Here is a 16,431-nt window from a genome sequence, read left to right as displayed (position 1 = left end):
GTGGCATTTTTGAGCAGTAAAAAAAAACCCAAAACTAGTGGGTTTTGAGAGATTTTTCAGTTGTAAAAACGCTCCAACGCTGATAAATGTAGATAAACGCTCAAAAATATCGCTCACCAGCGTTTAACGTTTTTGATCTATTGAAAAAAAAAAAATGCTTTTTCCTTAAAAAAAAAAAAAAAAACTCAAAAATGCTAATAAACGCTATAAACGCTATTGCAAAAACATTGAAAAACTCACTGCAAAGCTACTGGTGTTTTTATATTTTAACGTCCAGTGTGCATGAGGCCTAAGCGGCTCATTTACACCTGCGGTCGTCGTGTATTTCTATGTTCTATGTACTGTGGGTCCTGGGTTTAGCAACACTAAGATTTTTTTTCTATGCTAATTTTTTCCTGTGTGACCTGCTGGGTAGATTACCCTTTAAAAGAAACAGAAAGCAAGAAGAAATCTTCCCAAAAATAGAAGTCCATCATAGTTGTCACCAGAACACAGGTCTATGTTGGAATATTTCCCCTCACCTCTTACTCTCATTGCAACTCAAATATAGGATTTCCCCTTTTTGTCTGTGACAATAGTCACTGAGAGGTAATGGCATCGCAAACGCGTCCCGCCGCCATTCTGGAATCTGACCTGCACGTGACCTGAATCAAGTGAGATTCGTATTCCCATAGCTCTGTATAGGAATGCAAAACACATTTGAAGAAAAAAAAAAAAAAAGGTCACCAGCACAGGACAATACAGTGAGTCTGTGTAAGCATTCAAATGTGGATGCTTTACCTCTATGCATGGCATTTGCTTGAACATTTAAATGCTGCTCAAAAGTAATATTTGTCACCACCTACAAACTACATTGACATCACAGGTTCCACTTACTAAAATGCAGGCATTGCAAATGAGACTAACCTATAGCACCGCTTTTCAGTGGCAGGGTATTATCAGGTTTGTACCTCATGGCAGTAAAAATTTTCACATCATTCATACCTTCTTGCCAACGAGCTTCTTGCGCAGAAATTCCCTGGCCTCAAACATATAGGGAATGTCGTACAGAGGGCGGAGCTTCTTGTTCTTGTCCTGTGGGAATATAAGAAATAAATGTGGGTATACAGGTTTACATTACACAGAAAGATCCATTCTCGTCTTAAATCTGGTGGGTGAAAGTTCAAAGGCCAAGCGCTAAAAATTACTAATGGGCCACGTAACTGAGACCCAGTCAGAATATGTCGTGCCAACTGCATTACAAAAAAAGCTACTATACTTACCTGTAAATTTTATATCTTGAAATACAGTACAGGGACACAGGCTTGATAGTCCAAGGACCTTGGTTTATAGACTGGTACCTGCTGGTGATTGAACACTGGCAAAGCTTTTGAGGACACACCCCATTTAACCCTTTACCACTCAGTCTCCAGATTTTTAGCAAGCAATGCAGAGTAACACAGGAATAGAGGGGAATCCTATGTCCTGTACTCAAAGGCATGAAATTTGCAGGCAAATTGATTTCATCTTACATTATGTCAAAATACAGTAAAGGGAATTGGCTTTAAATTCATAGGCCCTGGGATGCTCCCAAAGCAATGCATGAGGCGGGTGGACAACTAGGCAAGCAGAACTGTGCCAACCGGCCAGGAACAAGGGTCAAGAGACCAAACTCAGAGGGTTGCTGCAAAAACATTGAGGCTGAAAGCTGTATTTGCATAGAATTGAATGTCTACCTGGTAAAACTTGGAAAAGCAAGGGGAAAAAAAAAAAAGGTAAGGGCCTTACAATGCTTGGCAACAGAGGCTTGATGTGATTAAGTGATTGTAAAGGTAATAACCTAAAAATAAAAAAAATAAAAAAAGATGGTTATGCACAGAGCAGCCATGACCCTATTCTTTTTGGGCCCCCTGCCAGCGGTCCAGGCTCCTCCCAATTGCTGAGTGCCCCCAACAGTACACCGCAGAAGCAAGCATATAATCTGAAGCTGTAACATCAGGTGTCTAGGAGCCACTAGTTTGCCACTGCTGCCTCTAACACGGTCTCTGGGTCCTCTTCATGCCTCTTTCCAACTTCGCTACAGACATTGCGAGTTGGAGAAGGAGCCAGGCGGTTTTGAGCCTCAGACAGTGATGGCTGTATTAAAGCCTGTAGTTGTCAGAAATTGCGACAGTTGCAGAAAACTCTGCCTTAGTCAAGTAGGCCACTTGTTTACATGCCTGAAATAGAGCTAGAATCCGATGTAGAAACTGTTAATAGGGTCCTGCTCTGGTGCAAAGACACCAGCAAAAACCGGGGAGTCAGAGGGGTAGGGTTACAGGACGACACCCTGGGGACATGTCCTCAAAAGTGTTGCCAGTGTCTAATCACTTGATGGTACTAACCCATAAACCTGGGTCCTGTACTGTAGATTTGTACTTTACACAGTGAAATCATGTTTGGGTACTGCTAAACAATATTTACAATGAATAATATTACATAACACATGCTAAATTTAACTGCCAAAAAAAAAATCAAATGAGAGACACAGTATATTATAATATAAATATATATATATTTTTTTTTTTTGTTTTTTTCTTCTTCTGGGGGTAGTCCATGCCAAATATGTTACAACTAATCTCATTTTCCTACCAAATATGTGATAGGCCTGGAAGAAATAGATTGCTTCAGTGCCTACACAGATGTCAATAAATTAAACTGACCAAGGTTTCAGTGCTGAAGTATAGTGATCTATGAGCTGCAATTATTGAACAATAACTATGGCTATACCATGGTGCACTGCTGCCAAGGCCAACATTAACATAGTTGCCAGCACCTAGATTTCATTCAGAGAAAATTGAAAGCTAAAGTTTAACCAGAAAAAAAAAAAAAAAAACTCAACAGCTTTAGGGAGGTAACTTGCCTATAATAAAACAAATCCCATATTGGAGCAGGCAAGCTGGATTCTGTAGAAATCTTCACTACAAGGACGTGCTATACTCTTCTGGTTTTTGACTTTCCAGTGTTGCAGGGGGTTAAAGTGCAACTAAGCTGAAAGTGGATGTAAACCCCATTCATGAAATTTGAGCTGGGCACATATCTGCAGTGTTTTCTTATCGCTCTTCAAAGCCCTATGTCCCATGTTGTTATCAGCATGATAACTTGTGACAAGTTCTGTCAACTGTGACAAAACCAGCCTGAAATTTGTGTCAGGGCAGGTGCTATAAATAGATTAGCAGAGAGCTGGTCAATTCACAGCACAGCTCTGCAATTCTCTGCCTATGGAGGAAAAGCACCCCCCCCCCATCCTCAATCAGCTGTCTCAATGACCCCCCTCCCCCTACTGGAACAGGAAGAGAAAATTCTAACAGGACGTGCACTTTCTAAACCGTATGTAAAGCTGTAGACAGCAGATAGGCATGTAAAACTTGTGTGGGGAGATTTGTTTTATCTCTGTATCTGAGGCTGTTCACTTCATGTGAAGTTTACATGAAGAGTTCATTAACAAACTTTTCTTCTCAGCATTACATACTCACATATTGTGTGTAATATGTCCGCCTGTGTCAGATTTCATCGGAAAGAATAACTTATATTATTCACTGCAGGCGGTTTCCATCTTCATTGTGGGCATTTGAAACCCACAAGCATTTATTTCCTGGATGTGGTGAATGCTGTGCTCCCAGCATTCACCGCTCGTTCCAGCACATGCTCAGTGGCATCCTGGGAAGCCTGAGACTAGCTCCCAGGAGTCTGGGAGAGGCTAGAAACACAACTACTCCCACGGGAGGAGAACCAGGAAGTGCAAAGAAGAATAGAAAAATAAAAGGTAATTACGGCGATTTAAATTTTTTTAAACGGCATGTCAGCATCTAGGCAAGGAAGAGAATACATACAGATATTGTTCAAAATTTGGGTGGAACCCCGCTTTAAGCATTAAACTGCAAGCAGGCAGCTTTTTATTGCAGAAGAGACATGCAATGTATTTTCTGCAATAATAAACACTTGCCTGCTTACTGTCTCCTGAATGTACAAAGTTGTGCATGAGCAGCTCAGCGTTCAATCCCGGCACACACCAGCTAAGGCAGACTAACCATCTCCTATGCGCAGGAGGTCATTTCAGCAAACCCAACACCTGGGAGAAGATGACAGCAGACAGGAAGGAATGTAACTGCTGCATAGCTGGGAGGTGAATATTTCTGAGTTTAGTTACACTTTAATTGCTTGCTTTAAGTCTTCCATGAAGCTGCTGTGAATAGTTTTCCCAAAGAGGATTGAACCCCTCTTCCAGCAAGAAACATTCTCCCATGGCTTTTAATGCCCGTAACACAATCTGTGAATTTGGGGAGGGGGGGGATCCTGCAACTCTGGCTCTTCTGTATTTATACATCATTGTACAGGCAGAGAAAGCACAGAAAAGTGTTCCTCAATGGAGGAGGAAGGAGAGGGCAGGTCCTTGTCAAGAGCTTTTCACTCCAGCATCACAGAAGACTCATCCACATCTGACTAAACTTCAGCTTTAAGAGCAATTTTACCAAGTCATTTTCAGGAATAAAAGTTCATCTTATCAGCAGTGCTTTATTACATGGAAAACTTTCAGAAATTAGCGCAATTAGTAAAAGCAGCAGCTTTAAACCAAAAGAAACAGAGGTCTGCAGGCCTTTTTTTTCACAAAAAAGAAAACCGTTTGAACAGAGTAAAAAGTTAAATCACAAAAAGCAATACAAGTTGGCTTGGAGCCATTACAGAGAAGATATAAGCAGCATCCTCCAAAATAGAAGGCTTGATTTTCATGCAACTTAAGTGTATTTACTCTTGAAACACTAAAACAGCATCCAGCTTCATAAATCCCATTTTTAGTCTGCTTCTAAAAGAACTCAATTTGATAGTTTGTTCTGCTGCCAAAACATTTCATGAAAAAAAAAAAGTTACATCTGAAACATGTCTATTTCCTCACAAAAGAACTATGCATGAAATTTAATTAATGCTAAATAGCTTGTATTTTCACACTTTTACAGACAAATATTGGAGATGATTAATCTTTGCCATTTGAAGCAGAGGATGAAAAAAAACGGACTAAAGACAAAAGAAATCTATACCATATAACAGAGGCTACCACTGTTAGCCTTCTAAAAATGCTAGTTGCCTGCCTGTGCCTGTCTTTGGTACTTTTAGGCTCCATGCACACTTGTTGAGATGCAGGAACATGCGCAAAATTGTGCACTTTCCCACAACGCACAAAAAAAAAAAAAAAGTGCTGCTCTTTTACAGACACGCAGCAGTGCCATTAATTTAGTTACACCCCCACACATCTTGCCAAAATGAAAGCATTTTCCAAAACGCATGGTGCCACTGTACAATGCGTTTTGGTGCCGCATGATTTTTAACCACTTGAAGACTGCACTGTTTGAACCTTTTCCAGTTCAGGTCACTTCTCTTAGGCTGGCCATAGACTGTTCAAATCCTGTGTGGGCAGCCTAAATGTTCCAAGTTGATCAACTTGGGTACAACCAGCCTGCCGTAATAACTTGCGATTATCGCTAGTGGCTGCTATAGCCGTTAGGCTTCTCCCAGCGGGGACAGTTTCCCATGCCCCCAGGTCAGGAGAATGCAATGGCTCAGCAGGAGGGATTTCCCTGTCAGCACTGTGTGTTGACTGTCTATAGCCTGCCTTAGTTTCAGTTATAAAACATTTTAAAGAGCACCTTATATGCACAGTCTCACAAATTAGGGCATGCCATTGAAATTAAACCGTGAACAGTGTACTCGTGTTCTTTGCTCCAGCTGCAGAATGCATAATGAGTGAAACATACATATGGCATCACTAAACTACTGTACCAGTTAGGAGCTCTGTGGGCCCTTAAAGCCACTTCAGTTCTTGTCTATATCCCTTTGTTAAAGCTAATGATTTCTCAAACTTTGCTAGGGGAAAACATGAAAAAAAAATGCTTGCATTTTCTAGTAAATACTCCTGGTGGATAAAGCAAGAATGATCACACGTTCCTTTAGGAGCCATTATGGTATTTGCATTAGGGGTGGTATACTTAAAAACAATGTTAACACGCATCTTGCTTTTAACGTCTTAAATAAAGCTTACATTTTCATTACTTGTCAAGTTATATTCAGAGATCTATAGTGTGTTTTTTTTATTTTTATTTGCCTAGGAGCCTCATGTAAAATTGTATTTATTAGTACTCTAGTCAGAACATAATCAACTTATAACATCTGGTCTATCTTGCAGCCTCAGAGCTCTGGTGCAAAATTCTGCTGCTCTCGCATGTGTAAACAAAACTGACACTTAGACCTGGTTTACATTGGAGCGATTTGGCATCCGATTTGACAAATCAAATTGCACGCAAATCGGCAGCAACAGCACCATCCGAATTGGTGCGCTAAGGCATTTGCGGTGCTGCACAGATTTCCAAAAGTCATTTTTGTACTACTTTTGGTGACTTCGGGGTGCAATTTCCATTGACAACTGTGCAGCAACCCGCACAGATGTCTCTGAAATCGCCCCCGAAGTCAGGACTGACATGCGGGAATGAAATCATGCAAGTTCAGCTGCACGCGCACAATTTCATTCCCGCTGTCAGTGTGAACCAGGGCTAAAAGAATTCTGTAACTCAAGATGACCCTTTTGCACTTTTTGGATTATTCACTTACATCCTAGTTTGTTTTTTTTATAGCATTTAATAATCCTGACTTAGTGATTTCACTCAGCTCTGCATGAGGCCTGTCTTTTAGACTCAATAAGAAAAGCAAGGTTTGTTTAACCTTTGTCACCAATAAGTCAGAGAAATTACAAGAAAAAAAAAAAAAAAAAACTCTCAAGGACTTTTGTCGTGAGATATGCCGACTAATTCCCAACAGTAAAAAACTGCTGAGGCCATTCGAAAGCCTAATTATTGTATCAGTCCCTCTAATGGATTCCACTATGAGAAATCTAAAACCCAATTGTAAAAGTGATCTCTGGGAACATTTTACCACAAACTTACAAATGATCATAGTGATTTTTTTTTTTTTTTCTGCACTTATGGAACAGAAAAAAGAAAAGAAAACCTGTATATTGTGTTTGTTACCCAACATTTCATATTCCTGATATGTGCCTGCTATACCATGTACTTGTATGAAAATATCCTGCTCTTTGTGAGAAATCTCTGGTGTTCCTGCCAGTCCCTCTGCTTTCATATTAAAACCTGACTACACCAAGCATGAGAGCACAGCCTGGTCAGTTCTCTAGCTATGCTGGGAACTCAGCCTGCTCTCCTTCAATGATCAGACTTGTGAAGCCCCCCCACCCCCCACGCTTTTTACTGGGAAGCTCAGTGTACTGTGGCTTCTCTTAGCAGCTGAGGACAGAGGAAACAGAGGGAATGATCACTTCTGATCATTTACAATCACTGACTAGTTAGGGTTTACATACATTTTAGCCATTCTCTACCTTAGGCAGAACTAAAAAAAAAAAGTTATAACTTTAGATACAGTGCCTTCAAAAGTATTCACCCCCTTGGCTTTTTACCCATTTTGTTACATTAGAGCCTTTAGTGCATTTTTTTAATCTGAATTATATGTGATGGGCCAGAACACAATAGTCTAAGTTGGTGAAGTAAATTAGAAAATATACATAAAACTTTTTCAGAAATAAAAAAATGATAATTGGCATGTGCGTATGTATTTACCCCCTTTGTTATTTAGCCCATAAAAAGCTCTGGCGCAACCAATTACCTTCAGAAGTCACATAACTAGTGAAATTATGTCCAGCTATGTGCAATATAAAGTGTCACATGATCTGTCATTACCGATGCACACCTTTTTGAAAGGCCCCAGAGGCATCACTAACCAAACACTGCCATAAAGACCAAGGAACTCTCCAAACAAGGGACAACGTTGTTGAGAAGTACAAGTCATGGTTAGGTTATAAAAAACATATCCAAATCTTTGATGATCCCTAGGAGCACCATCAAATCTATCATAACCAAATGGAAAGAACATGGCAAAACAGCAAACCTGCCAAGAGACAGTTGCACACCAAAACTCATGTACCGGGCAAGGAGGGCATCAGAGAGGCAGCACAGAGACCTAAGGTAACCCCTGAGAGTTCCACAGCAGAGACTGGAGTATCTGTACGTAGGACAATAAGCCATACGCTCCATAGAGTTGGGCTTTATGGCAAAGTGGCCAGATGAAAGCCATTACGTAGAGCAAAAAACAAAATGGCAGGTTCTGAGTTTGCGAAAAGGCATGTGGGAGACTCTCAAAACATATGGAGAAAGGTGCTCTGGTCTGATGAGACTAAAATTGAACTTTTTGGCCAAAGAAAACGCTTTGTTTGGCACAAAACCAACACATCACCCAAACAATACCATCCCCACAGTGAAACATGGTGGCAGCATCATGCTGTGGGATGTTTTTCAGCAGTCGGGACTGGGAAACTGGTCAGGGTTGAGGGAAAGATGGATGGCACCAAATACAGGGATATTCTTTGGCAAAACCTGTACCACCCTGTGTGTGATTTGAGGCTAGGACAAGGTTCACCTTCCAGCAGGACAATGACCGCAAACACACTCTAAAGCAACACTTGTGGTTTAAGGGGAAACATGTAAAGAGACTTATCCAAAGAGACCTGGAGCTGTGATAGATGCAAAAGGTGGCTCTACAAAGCATTGACTTTAGGGGGGATGAATAGTTATGCACATTGACTGTTTGTCCTATTTGTTGTTTGCTTCACAATAAAAAAAAATTTAAAAAATCTTCAAAGTTGTGGGCATGTTCTGTAAATTAAATGATGCAAATCCTCGAACAATTCATGTTAATTCCAGGTTGTGAGGCAACAAAACAAAAAATTCCAAGGGGGTGAATACTTTGCAAGGCACTGTACATTTAAGGGTTATTCACCTTTTCCAAAAAAACTAAGGGGTGCCTGTAAATAAAAACAAACATAGCAGCTTTGACTAAAGTTGAATAATGCCCTTGCTATAGGTGTAAGCCGTTTATGTACCTTATGAAGCCTGACCTGAAAAGGTCCCAGGATGTTGCCAAGACAGTGCTAAGTGAGGCCTAGCTATTAACATTCACCTTTACTATCACAGAAGTGAGCTCTCAAACACTATGCTACTGCATCAGGGGAGAGAAAGTGCATGCAAGGATGTTTGAATTAGATAAAGAGCTCACTCCTGTGATGGTGAAGCTGAACCGTAATAGCTGTGCCTCGATTACCAATGTCCTGGGATTTTTCAGGTCAGGTATGTAAAATGGCCTATGCCTAAAGCAAGGTAATTATTCAATTTTGGTCAAAGCTGCACAGATTGTTTTCATCGACAGACATCCCTTATCCGCATAGGCATATTTTTGGTAAAGGTGAACTATGCCTTTAACTATTATAACAAATACTACACTCTGGTAGCTAACTTGCATCTGTTCCAGTAAGGTACTGAGTAATTACCACAATGCACCTCTATAGCATGTTCTGCATGTGCTCAAGAACGAAGCTGTTGCCAATAGTTTTTTTTTTTCCCCCCAACATACATATTCAAATTTGCATGGGAACTGTAACACACGTGTCCATCCAGCAAGCAACTGGCTCACATTTCTTGTGCTACCTTTCAAAAGCAGTAGCATCCCCCTACACAGACTGCCTGTCATGAACCTGGGCTACAGGGAAAAAGAACTGCAGACAAAGCAGCTCATCATGGCCTATTTTTTAATACAAGGTGCACATTCTGCTTCAGTCTGCAAATGTCTGATATGCTCTGGAAGCAAGGAGTGAATGCATGAATTAACTCTTCATAATCAAGTCAATGCTTTTCAGGCTGTCAAACAATCTGCCCAAAAGTGCAGGACAAATATTAAACTGAAGCTGTACTGTTTACATGAGGCTAGAACCGTTTATAACTGTACCAAAAAATAAGACCTATGCAAATGTTAATTTAGAACTTTGCCAAATTTACCTCTACAATGCACATATTGCATATCCACAGATGTACAAAATCATTCTTATCCACTGGTTTAGAAGATCCTGAAACCTAGGTGGTCATAGCGATCGATGGGGTGTATTAGAACAGACAAAGCCAGGGAAATTCATAAAGGGCGTCATATACCCTTTAGAATACCTTTGGGCCACCACAATGAAATTGCCGAATTTAGTGACCAATTCGTACCTCGCCACTGGGCATTCCCAACCAGTTACCCTCACCTACACAGTGGGCTGTATTTTATGTACTTTTATGTATGTGCTGTTAAGGGCTATGATGTAAGACAAACCAGGAACTCAAACAGTATTGTTAGTCTTCCCATCCAAAATATAGGACCGACTAAAACTAAAAGAAATGCACGCCAAAAGATATGGCTAAAGTACACAATTCCCGTAGCCCATCTGCTAGACCAATAAAAGATATGGTTGAACAGTTATGTCCTGGCAGATGTGCGTCCTCTTGGCATGGGACAGCGGTAGAGACGAGGAGGGAGGAGTCCCAATGTAAGTGTGGTTTCTTCCCCCACCTAGGATTGCCACCATCCCTTTAAAATCGAACACAAATTACACAGGTTCTGTGGCTGATTAAAGAGGAGTTCCACCCAGGGGGTCCATTATATAAAAAAAAAAAAAAAATTAAGTCAGCAGCTACAAATACTGCAGCTGCTGACTTTTAATTGGACACTTACCTGTCCCAGGGTCCAGCGATGCGGGAGGATCGAAGCCCCGCTCGCCCCCCCCCCTCCCCCCCTCAGCTCGTCGGCATTTCAACTGTGGGAGCCGGGCTGTGGCTTCACAGCCTGGCACCCACTGTGCATGCGTGAGCGGCGCCGCGATTGGCCACTCAATCACCTGGGACCTGTAATGGGTCCCAGATGATTGACGGGAGGGAGGGAGCAGAGCCGAGCCCTTCCTGTGCCGAGGGGGAAGTGATGTCACCGGCCCAGGCAAAGGAAGAGGCAGACTACGAGAGACCACCTAGCAACAGGCATTTAGAGGGAAGTAAAAAAAAAAAAATATCCAAATGTTTTGTTTTTTAGAATTTTTCAGGTATTTTTGTTTTTTTGGGTGGAACCCCACTTTAAGGTGGTAATTAAAATCCCTTAGTGCCTTATCTGCATTCAATTAGCCTCAGAACCTGTGTAATTAATGTGTGTTCAGTTTTAAAGGGATGGGGTGGCAAGTCTACCCCCGCCCACTGTGTTGTGGAGATCGGCAGGGACATCTGGCCAACCTCAGAATGCCATACTGCACATGGTCACCATTGTGCCTGCACAGCAAGAGGTTGGGTCAGATGACATGGCTTGTGTACCAGTGTGTGCACCTTCCAGTTGGAGCACTTATAAAAGCAGGGGGAAAGCCCTGTGCCATGATGATTAATTCTGAACTTGCTTGAAGAGTTTATTGGTTTATTGAGTTTATTCTGGCTTATTGGTATGCACATGCAAGTTCTCCAATGGTGGCCTTGGTTTAGGAATGAATATTTATTATTGCGATTGTTGATTTGTAACATTCTGATCAAATGTATCAAATTAAAATTTGAGGCAATCAGTATGTGAGGCCACAAATCATACATCTTTTATTGATTTGCATTTAGAGTCTATCGGATAGGCTATGTTGGACGTATCCCGATGTGCATACACCATCTATAAGATCTTGGTTTCTTTTGCGTGTCGACACCACATTATTACGGTGTGATTTTACTTTTAATTCAGCAGGTTACCCCTTTAACTATTTGAGTTGCTATGGGTTTGGAATCTAAATGTATCTAGCCAGTTTGAGACCCACCCCCATCTATAGTTTGCAATGTGCTGTAAATTGAGTCTGTAGAAATATACCATCAGCTCTATACAGAATTGAGGCAAGAGGTGCCCCTAGTACAGTGCAAGATGACAGACCTATGTACAGTATTACTAGTATTATATTACTGTACAGTAATTATCTAATACAGTGTTCCTCAACTCTAATAATCTAATAAACCTTAGGAGTTGGTCTTGCCAGTCTATTATTGTTATGCTCCCACACCAGTCATGGGATGCTTTTTGCGCTGTTGTGACACTGTGCAGTGTTAAACATATTGCACTTTATGGAAGTACCACGATGGAATATACTTAAAAAATGTATAACCATCACCTCAACCCGATAGTACACCTTTAGGATGAATTAGGGTGGAGACGGCAATCCAGGCCTTCTCGTCCACAGTGCCTGACCTCACAAATGCGCTTCTGGAAGAATGGTCAAATATTCCCATATACCAGTGTTTCTCAACTCCAGTCCTCAAGGCGCCCCAACAGGTCGTGTTTTCAGGATTTCCCTCAGATGAAACAGTTGTGGTAATTACTAAGGCAGTGAAACTGGTCAAATCACCTGTGCAAAATAATGGAAAGCCTGAAAACATGACCTATTGGGGCACCTTGAGGACTGGAGTTGAGAAACACTGCCATAGACACACTCCTAAACCTTGTGGACAGCCTTCTCAGAGGAGTTATAGCTTTTATAGCTGCAAAGGATGGGCCAACTCTATATTGAACCCTACAGACCAAGACTGGGATATGCCATTAAAGTTCATGTGTGTGTGTAAAGGTAGGTTTATCTTTATATTTATTTTGTTTATACTTAGACAGAGAAAATGTATGTACCCTCATATGCTCCTGAAGGAGTGGATGACCAAAAAACATGTAGAGCAGCTTGACAAGGATGGTGGAAGCCACCAAACTACAATGCTGAATTATCGCTTTAAGTATAAAACTTACAAGTAGCGGTGAAGTTTCTCCATCCATTATTTGGGGGCCAAATATAGTGTTATGCAACGGTTTTTAAAACTTTATAATAAAGATTTTTATTTTAAAACGTGATATGTGGTTTATGTGTTACCTATAAAGTCCATATATGCATATTTAAAGTGGTTGTAAAGGCAGAAAGTTTTTTATTTAAATGCATTTTATGGATGAAGATTAAAAGCCTTCTGTGCAGCAGCCCCCCTAACACGTACTGAGGCCCCCCTCTGTCCAGTGATGTCCACGAGTGTGTCAGCCGTCCGAAATTCTCCCTGTCAATCAGGGGAGAGAGGGAGCGGGGCTGGGGCTCAATGTCTGAATGAACACATGGGGATGTGACTCGGTTTGGGTGCCCCCCATGGCGAGCTGCTTGCTGTAGGGCACTGAACAGGAGGGAGGGGCCAGGATCACAGAAGAGGGACCCAAGAAGAGGAGGATCCAGGCTGCTCTGTGCAAATCCACTGCAACAGAGCAGGCAAGTTTAATGTATATGTTTGTTATTTTTATAGGGGAAAAAAAATAGACTAAGACTTTGCAATCACTGACTTCAGCCATAAACTATTTTGTGATGCTTTAACTGCATAAATTGCTTTTTTTTTATATATATCTGGAGTTTATGCAGTATAAAGTTAATAAAGTGTTAAACAGAGGTATAACATTAAAGCTCTAGCACAGTGGTTCTCAACCTGGGGGTTGAATGATTATTTGCCAGGGGTCACTGAATCCTGGGCTGTTCCTGAAGGTGGCACCGCTCTCCCAGCCTTTTTGCAAGCGGCCAGGCAGGGCTGTCCCTGGAGCCCGTGGCCGCCCACTCAGTTCACGGCATGGTTGGGGGGCAGGCACTAGAGGTCAGCTGACTGGTAAGGAATGTGAAGTGGGAGGGGCTGGAGAAGACCCCATCTCCTGATTTCAGCATGGGTGTCACTGCTACGAGACACCACAAAGTCGGAGACACAGTGAGCAACACTACTTGTGATTATAGTTGCCATTAAAAGTCCCCACTACAGTTCTCAGATCAGCAGATGACCTTTATCAAGAGCACCCAAGTTGGCTGATCAGAACACTCCCCCAGCATTGCCACTCATCCCATTCCCTCCACTTACCAAAACTTAAGAGAAGGAATAAAAATAGAGAATACATGGAAGGGAGAGGAAAAAAAGAGGGGGAGGAACAAAGAAAAAGGGAGAGAAAGCAAAGATAGATATTTAGAGAGGGATGGGGGGGGACTCGGAGTGCTAAATGTCCATGGGTAAGGTGCGCAAATTACTTGTCTTGGGTGCTGAAAACCCATGCTACGAAAATAATTTTACTGTTAGAGGTCCCCACAACTTTGAAATTGTATTAAGGGGTCATGGCACTAGAAAGGTTTAGAATCACTGCTCTAGCTGCTGGTGATACAGAATATTGTAAACGTTTATTCTGGAAATTTTTAAAAGACGATTCTTCCACCCCCCCAAAAAACAAACATCTAAGGACAAACCGTTGCATGATGCAGACTGTCTATACTTACATGTCTACACTTGCTGTGTGTAGTGGTTTTGCACAGCCTAGCCCTGATCCGCTTCTGGGGTCCCCCACCAGTGCTCCAAGCCCCTCTTCATCAGGTGTCCCCACAGAAAGCCGCTTTCCATGGGGGCCCCCATGCGTGCTTGCTCCCTAGCCCCGCTGCTGTGTCCATTGACACAGACCGCAAGACTCGTCCCCGCCCCCCACTTCAATGGCTCCTGCTGCTATCAATCAGTCCAATGAGGAGAGTGACAGCGGCTGGAGCTTCTGCATATCGCTGAATCAGATCAGGCTCAGGTAAGGGTGTCGGAAGCTGCATCACAGGTGAAAAACTTAAAGTGTTTGTAAACCCTCTCCTATACCCAGTGAAGTGAATAGCCTCAGATGATACACAGAGGTGAAACAAATCTCCCTGCATAAGTTTTACATGTATATCTGTCGTCTTTTCCTTTCTACATGTTTTAGAAAGTGCAGATCGTGTTAGAAATCTAGTTTCCTCTTTCAGCAGTGGGTGTGGAGTCTGGGATTACACTATGTGCGAGCTGATTGGAGGAAGGGCACACTACAGATACATGTGCCCAGGTCAGATTTCATGAATGGGCTTTACAACTACTTTGCATAGAACTCTGCAATGGTTCAGGTATTCAATTTAGAAGAAAAAACATACTACAGCTGTTTTCCAGGGGCATGTAGTATACAGAAAGTCCACATTAAACACATCAGACTTGCATACAACTCATACTTACAAACAGAGAGCGACAAGAAGCATAAATCTACCCTAGGAAGGGAAACGTAAGTTATGGGAAAAAGGCATTTCCTCTGAAGGTTTATCATCAATCCTGGTTTCCACAACCACCCAAAATTTTAAAAATTCAATGGTCACAGGGACAGAAAGTGAGGTGAAATCTTCTGACCAGGTGCACAGACCGCAAAACAAATGTTACAGGGGTGTTAATCCTTTCCCAAAAAGCTTAAATATTTATGGCTGGAGTTTAAAAAAAAAAAAATAAATAACCTGTTTCAACTTGCATACAAATTCAACTTAAACTGAAAGTCTTGCTTTTGTGTAAAAATAAAAGTTATACTTACCTGCTGTGTAGGGGTTTTGCACAGAGCAGCCCAGATCTTCTCAGGTCCCTCGCTGGCACTTCTTGCCCATCCCTCCTGCCAAGTGACCCTACAGCAAGCAGCTTGCTATGGGGGCACCCGAGCAGCTGCTAAGTCCATTCAGACACAGCTGCGGCATGGCCTTGCCCCCTCATTGGCTCACTGACAGCAGCGGGAGCCAATAGCGCAGCGCTAGTCTCAGCCAATGAGGAAGAGCCCCGGACAGCTGAGCCTATTCTGCAACATTGCTGATCGAGATGGGGATCAAGTATGGGGGGGGTTGGGGAAGCTTCTGCACACAGGTTTTATATCTTAATGCATAGAACCACTTTAAGAATAAACCTACAGAACCTCTTGTTTGTAACCCGGGAACTTCCTGTATGCATGTTGCTTTGCAAAAGCTTATTTAAGGTACTCCCCAGCTTTAGAAGTCTGTCTGAAAAAGGTGGTGTTTATTTTGAAGACTTTATAGCAGAAACATTTGAATGCAGGGAAATTGACAACACTTTATTTAGCTACATGAAATGTTACCTGGCTAGATATAACCAAAGTGATGTATATAATGTGATATATGAGAGCTTAGAAAGAATTCCTATAGCTTATAGGCCTCTTGCAACAGCATATGAAGCATATGAGGCAGAATTATGTTAGCCGTGCAGTGAATATTCTATCTTCAGAGGTCACTAGAGACCTTAGGAATGCAGCTCATGACAAAGTGTACACAGGCTGCCTGAGGGACACACATTGCCCTAGATGTCCACATATCAGAGCGTGACTGACAGCTCTAGACAAATTAAAGGGGTTGCGAGGAGGGGTGACTGTCCTCCAAGCAACTCTTTCTTCTCAGCCACGTGGGAAGGTGTTAACCATATGTCCACAGTACAGACAATCTGTCCTCTATCTGTTCAGTGTTTAGGGATTTCAAGCTACAATAAGGCATTCTGTGCACGCTGGCCTCTAGATCATGTTCTGCTGGAATACTACTGGGCCTAGTAACCCTGAACATTCACTGTTGATTGTTTTACTGCAAGACTGGACCAGCTAGGAATTCCCTCTACTTTATGAATTTATACTTATTTAAAGTCACCATCTGGCTATGGTATTTTCTGCTTTACC

At 42.0% G+C, this 16,431-nt stretch overlaps 1 protein-coding gene across 1 annotated transcript in view; it reads right to left on the bottom strand.

Annotated features, from left to right (window-relative positions):
- Positions 1 to 16,431, bottom strand: part of SND1 (staphylococcal nuclease and tudor domain containing 1) — a 957,459-nt gene that overhangs the window by 721,813 nt on the left and 219,215 nt on the right. The window contains exon 11 of the mRNA XM_073619298.1: positions 985 to 1,074. Coding sequence (XP_073475399.1) covers positions 985 to 1,074 — 90 coding nt within the window. The remainder of the gene's footprint in view (positions 1 to 984; positions 1,075 to 16,431) is intronic.

The sequence above is a fragment of the Aquarana catesbeiana genome, linkage group LG03, assembly GCF_042186555.1.
Source record: "Aquarana catesbeiana isolate 2022-GZ linkage group LG03, ASM4218655v1, whole genome shotgun sequence".
Lineage (NCBI taxonomy): Eukaryota > Metazoa > Chordata > Amphibia > Anura > Ranidae > Aquarana > Aquarana catesbeiana.
Note: the sequence above shows the minus strand (reverse complement) of the source record. Positions and strands in the feature narration are given on the sequence as shown.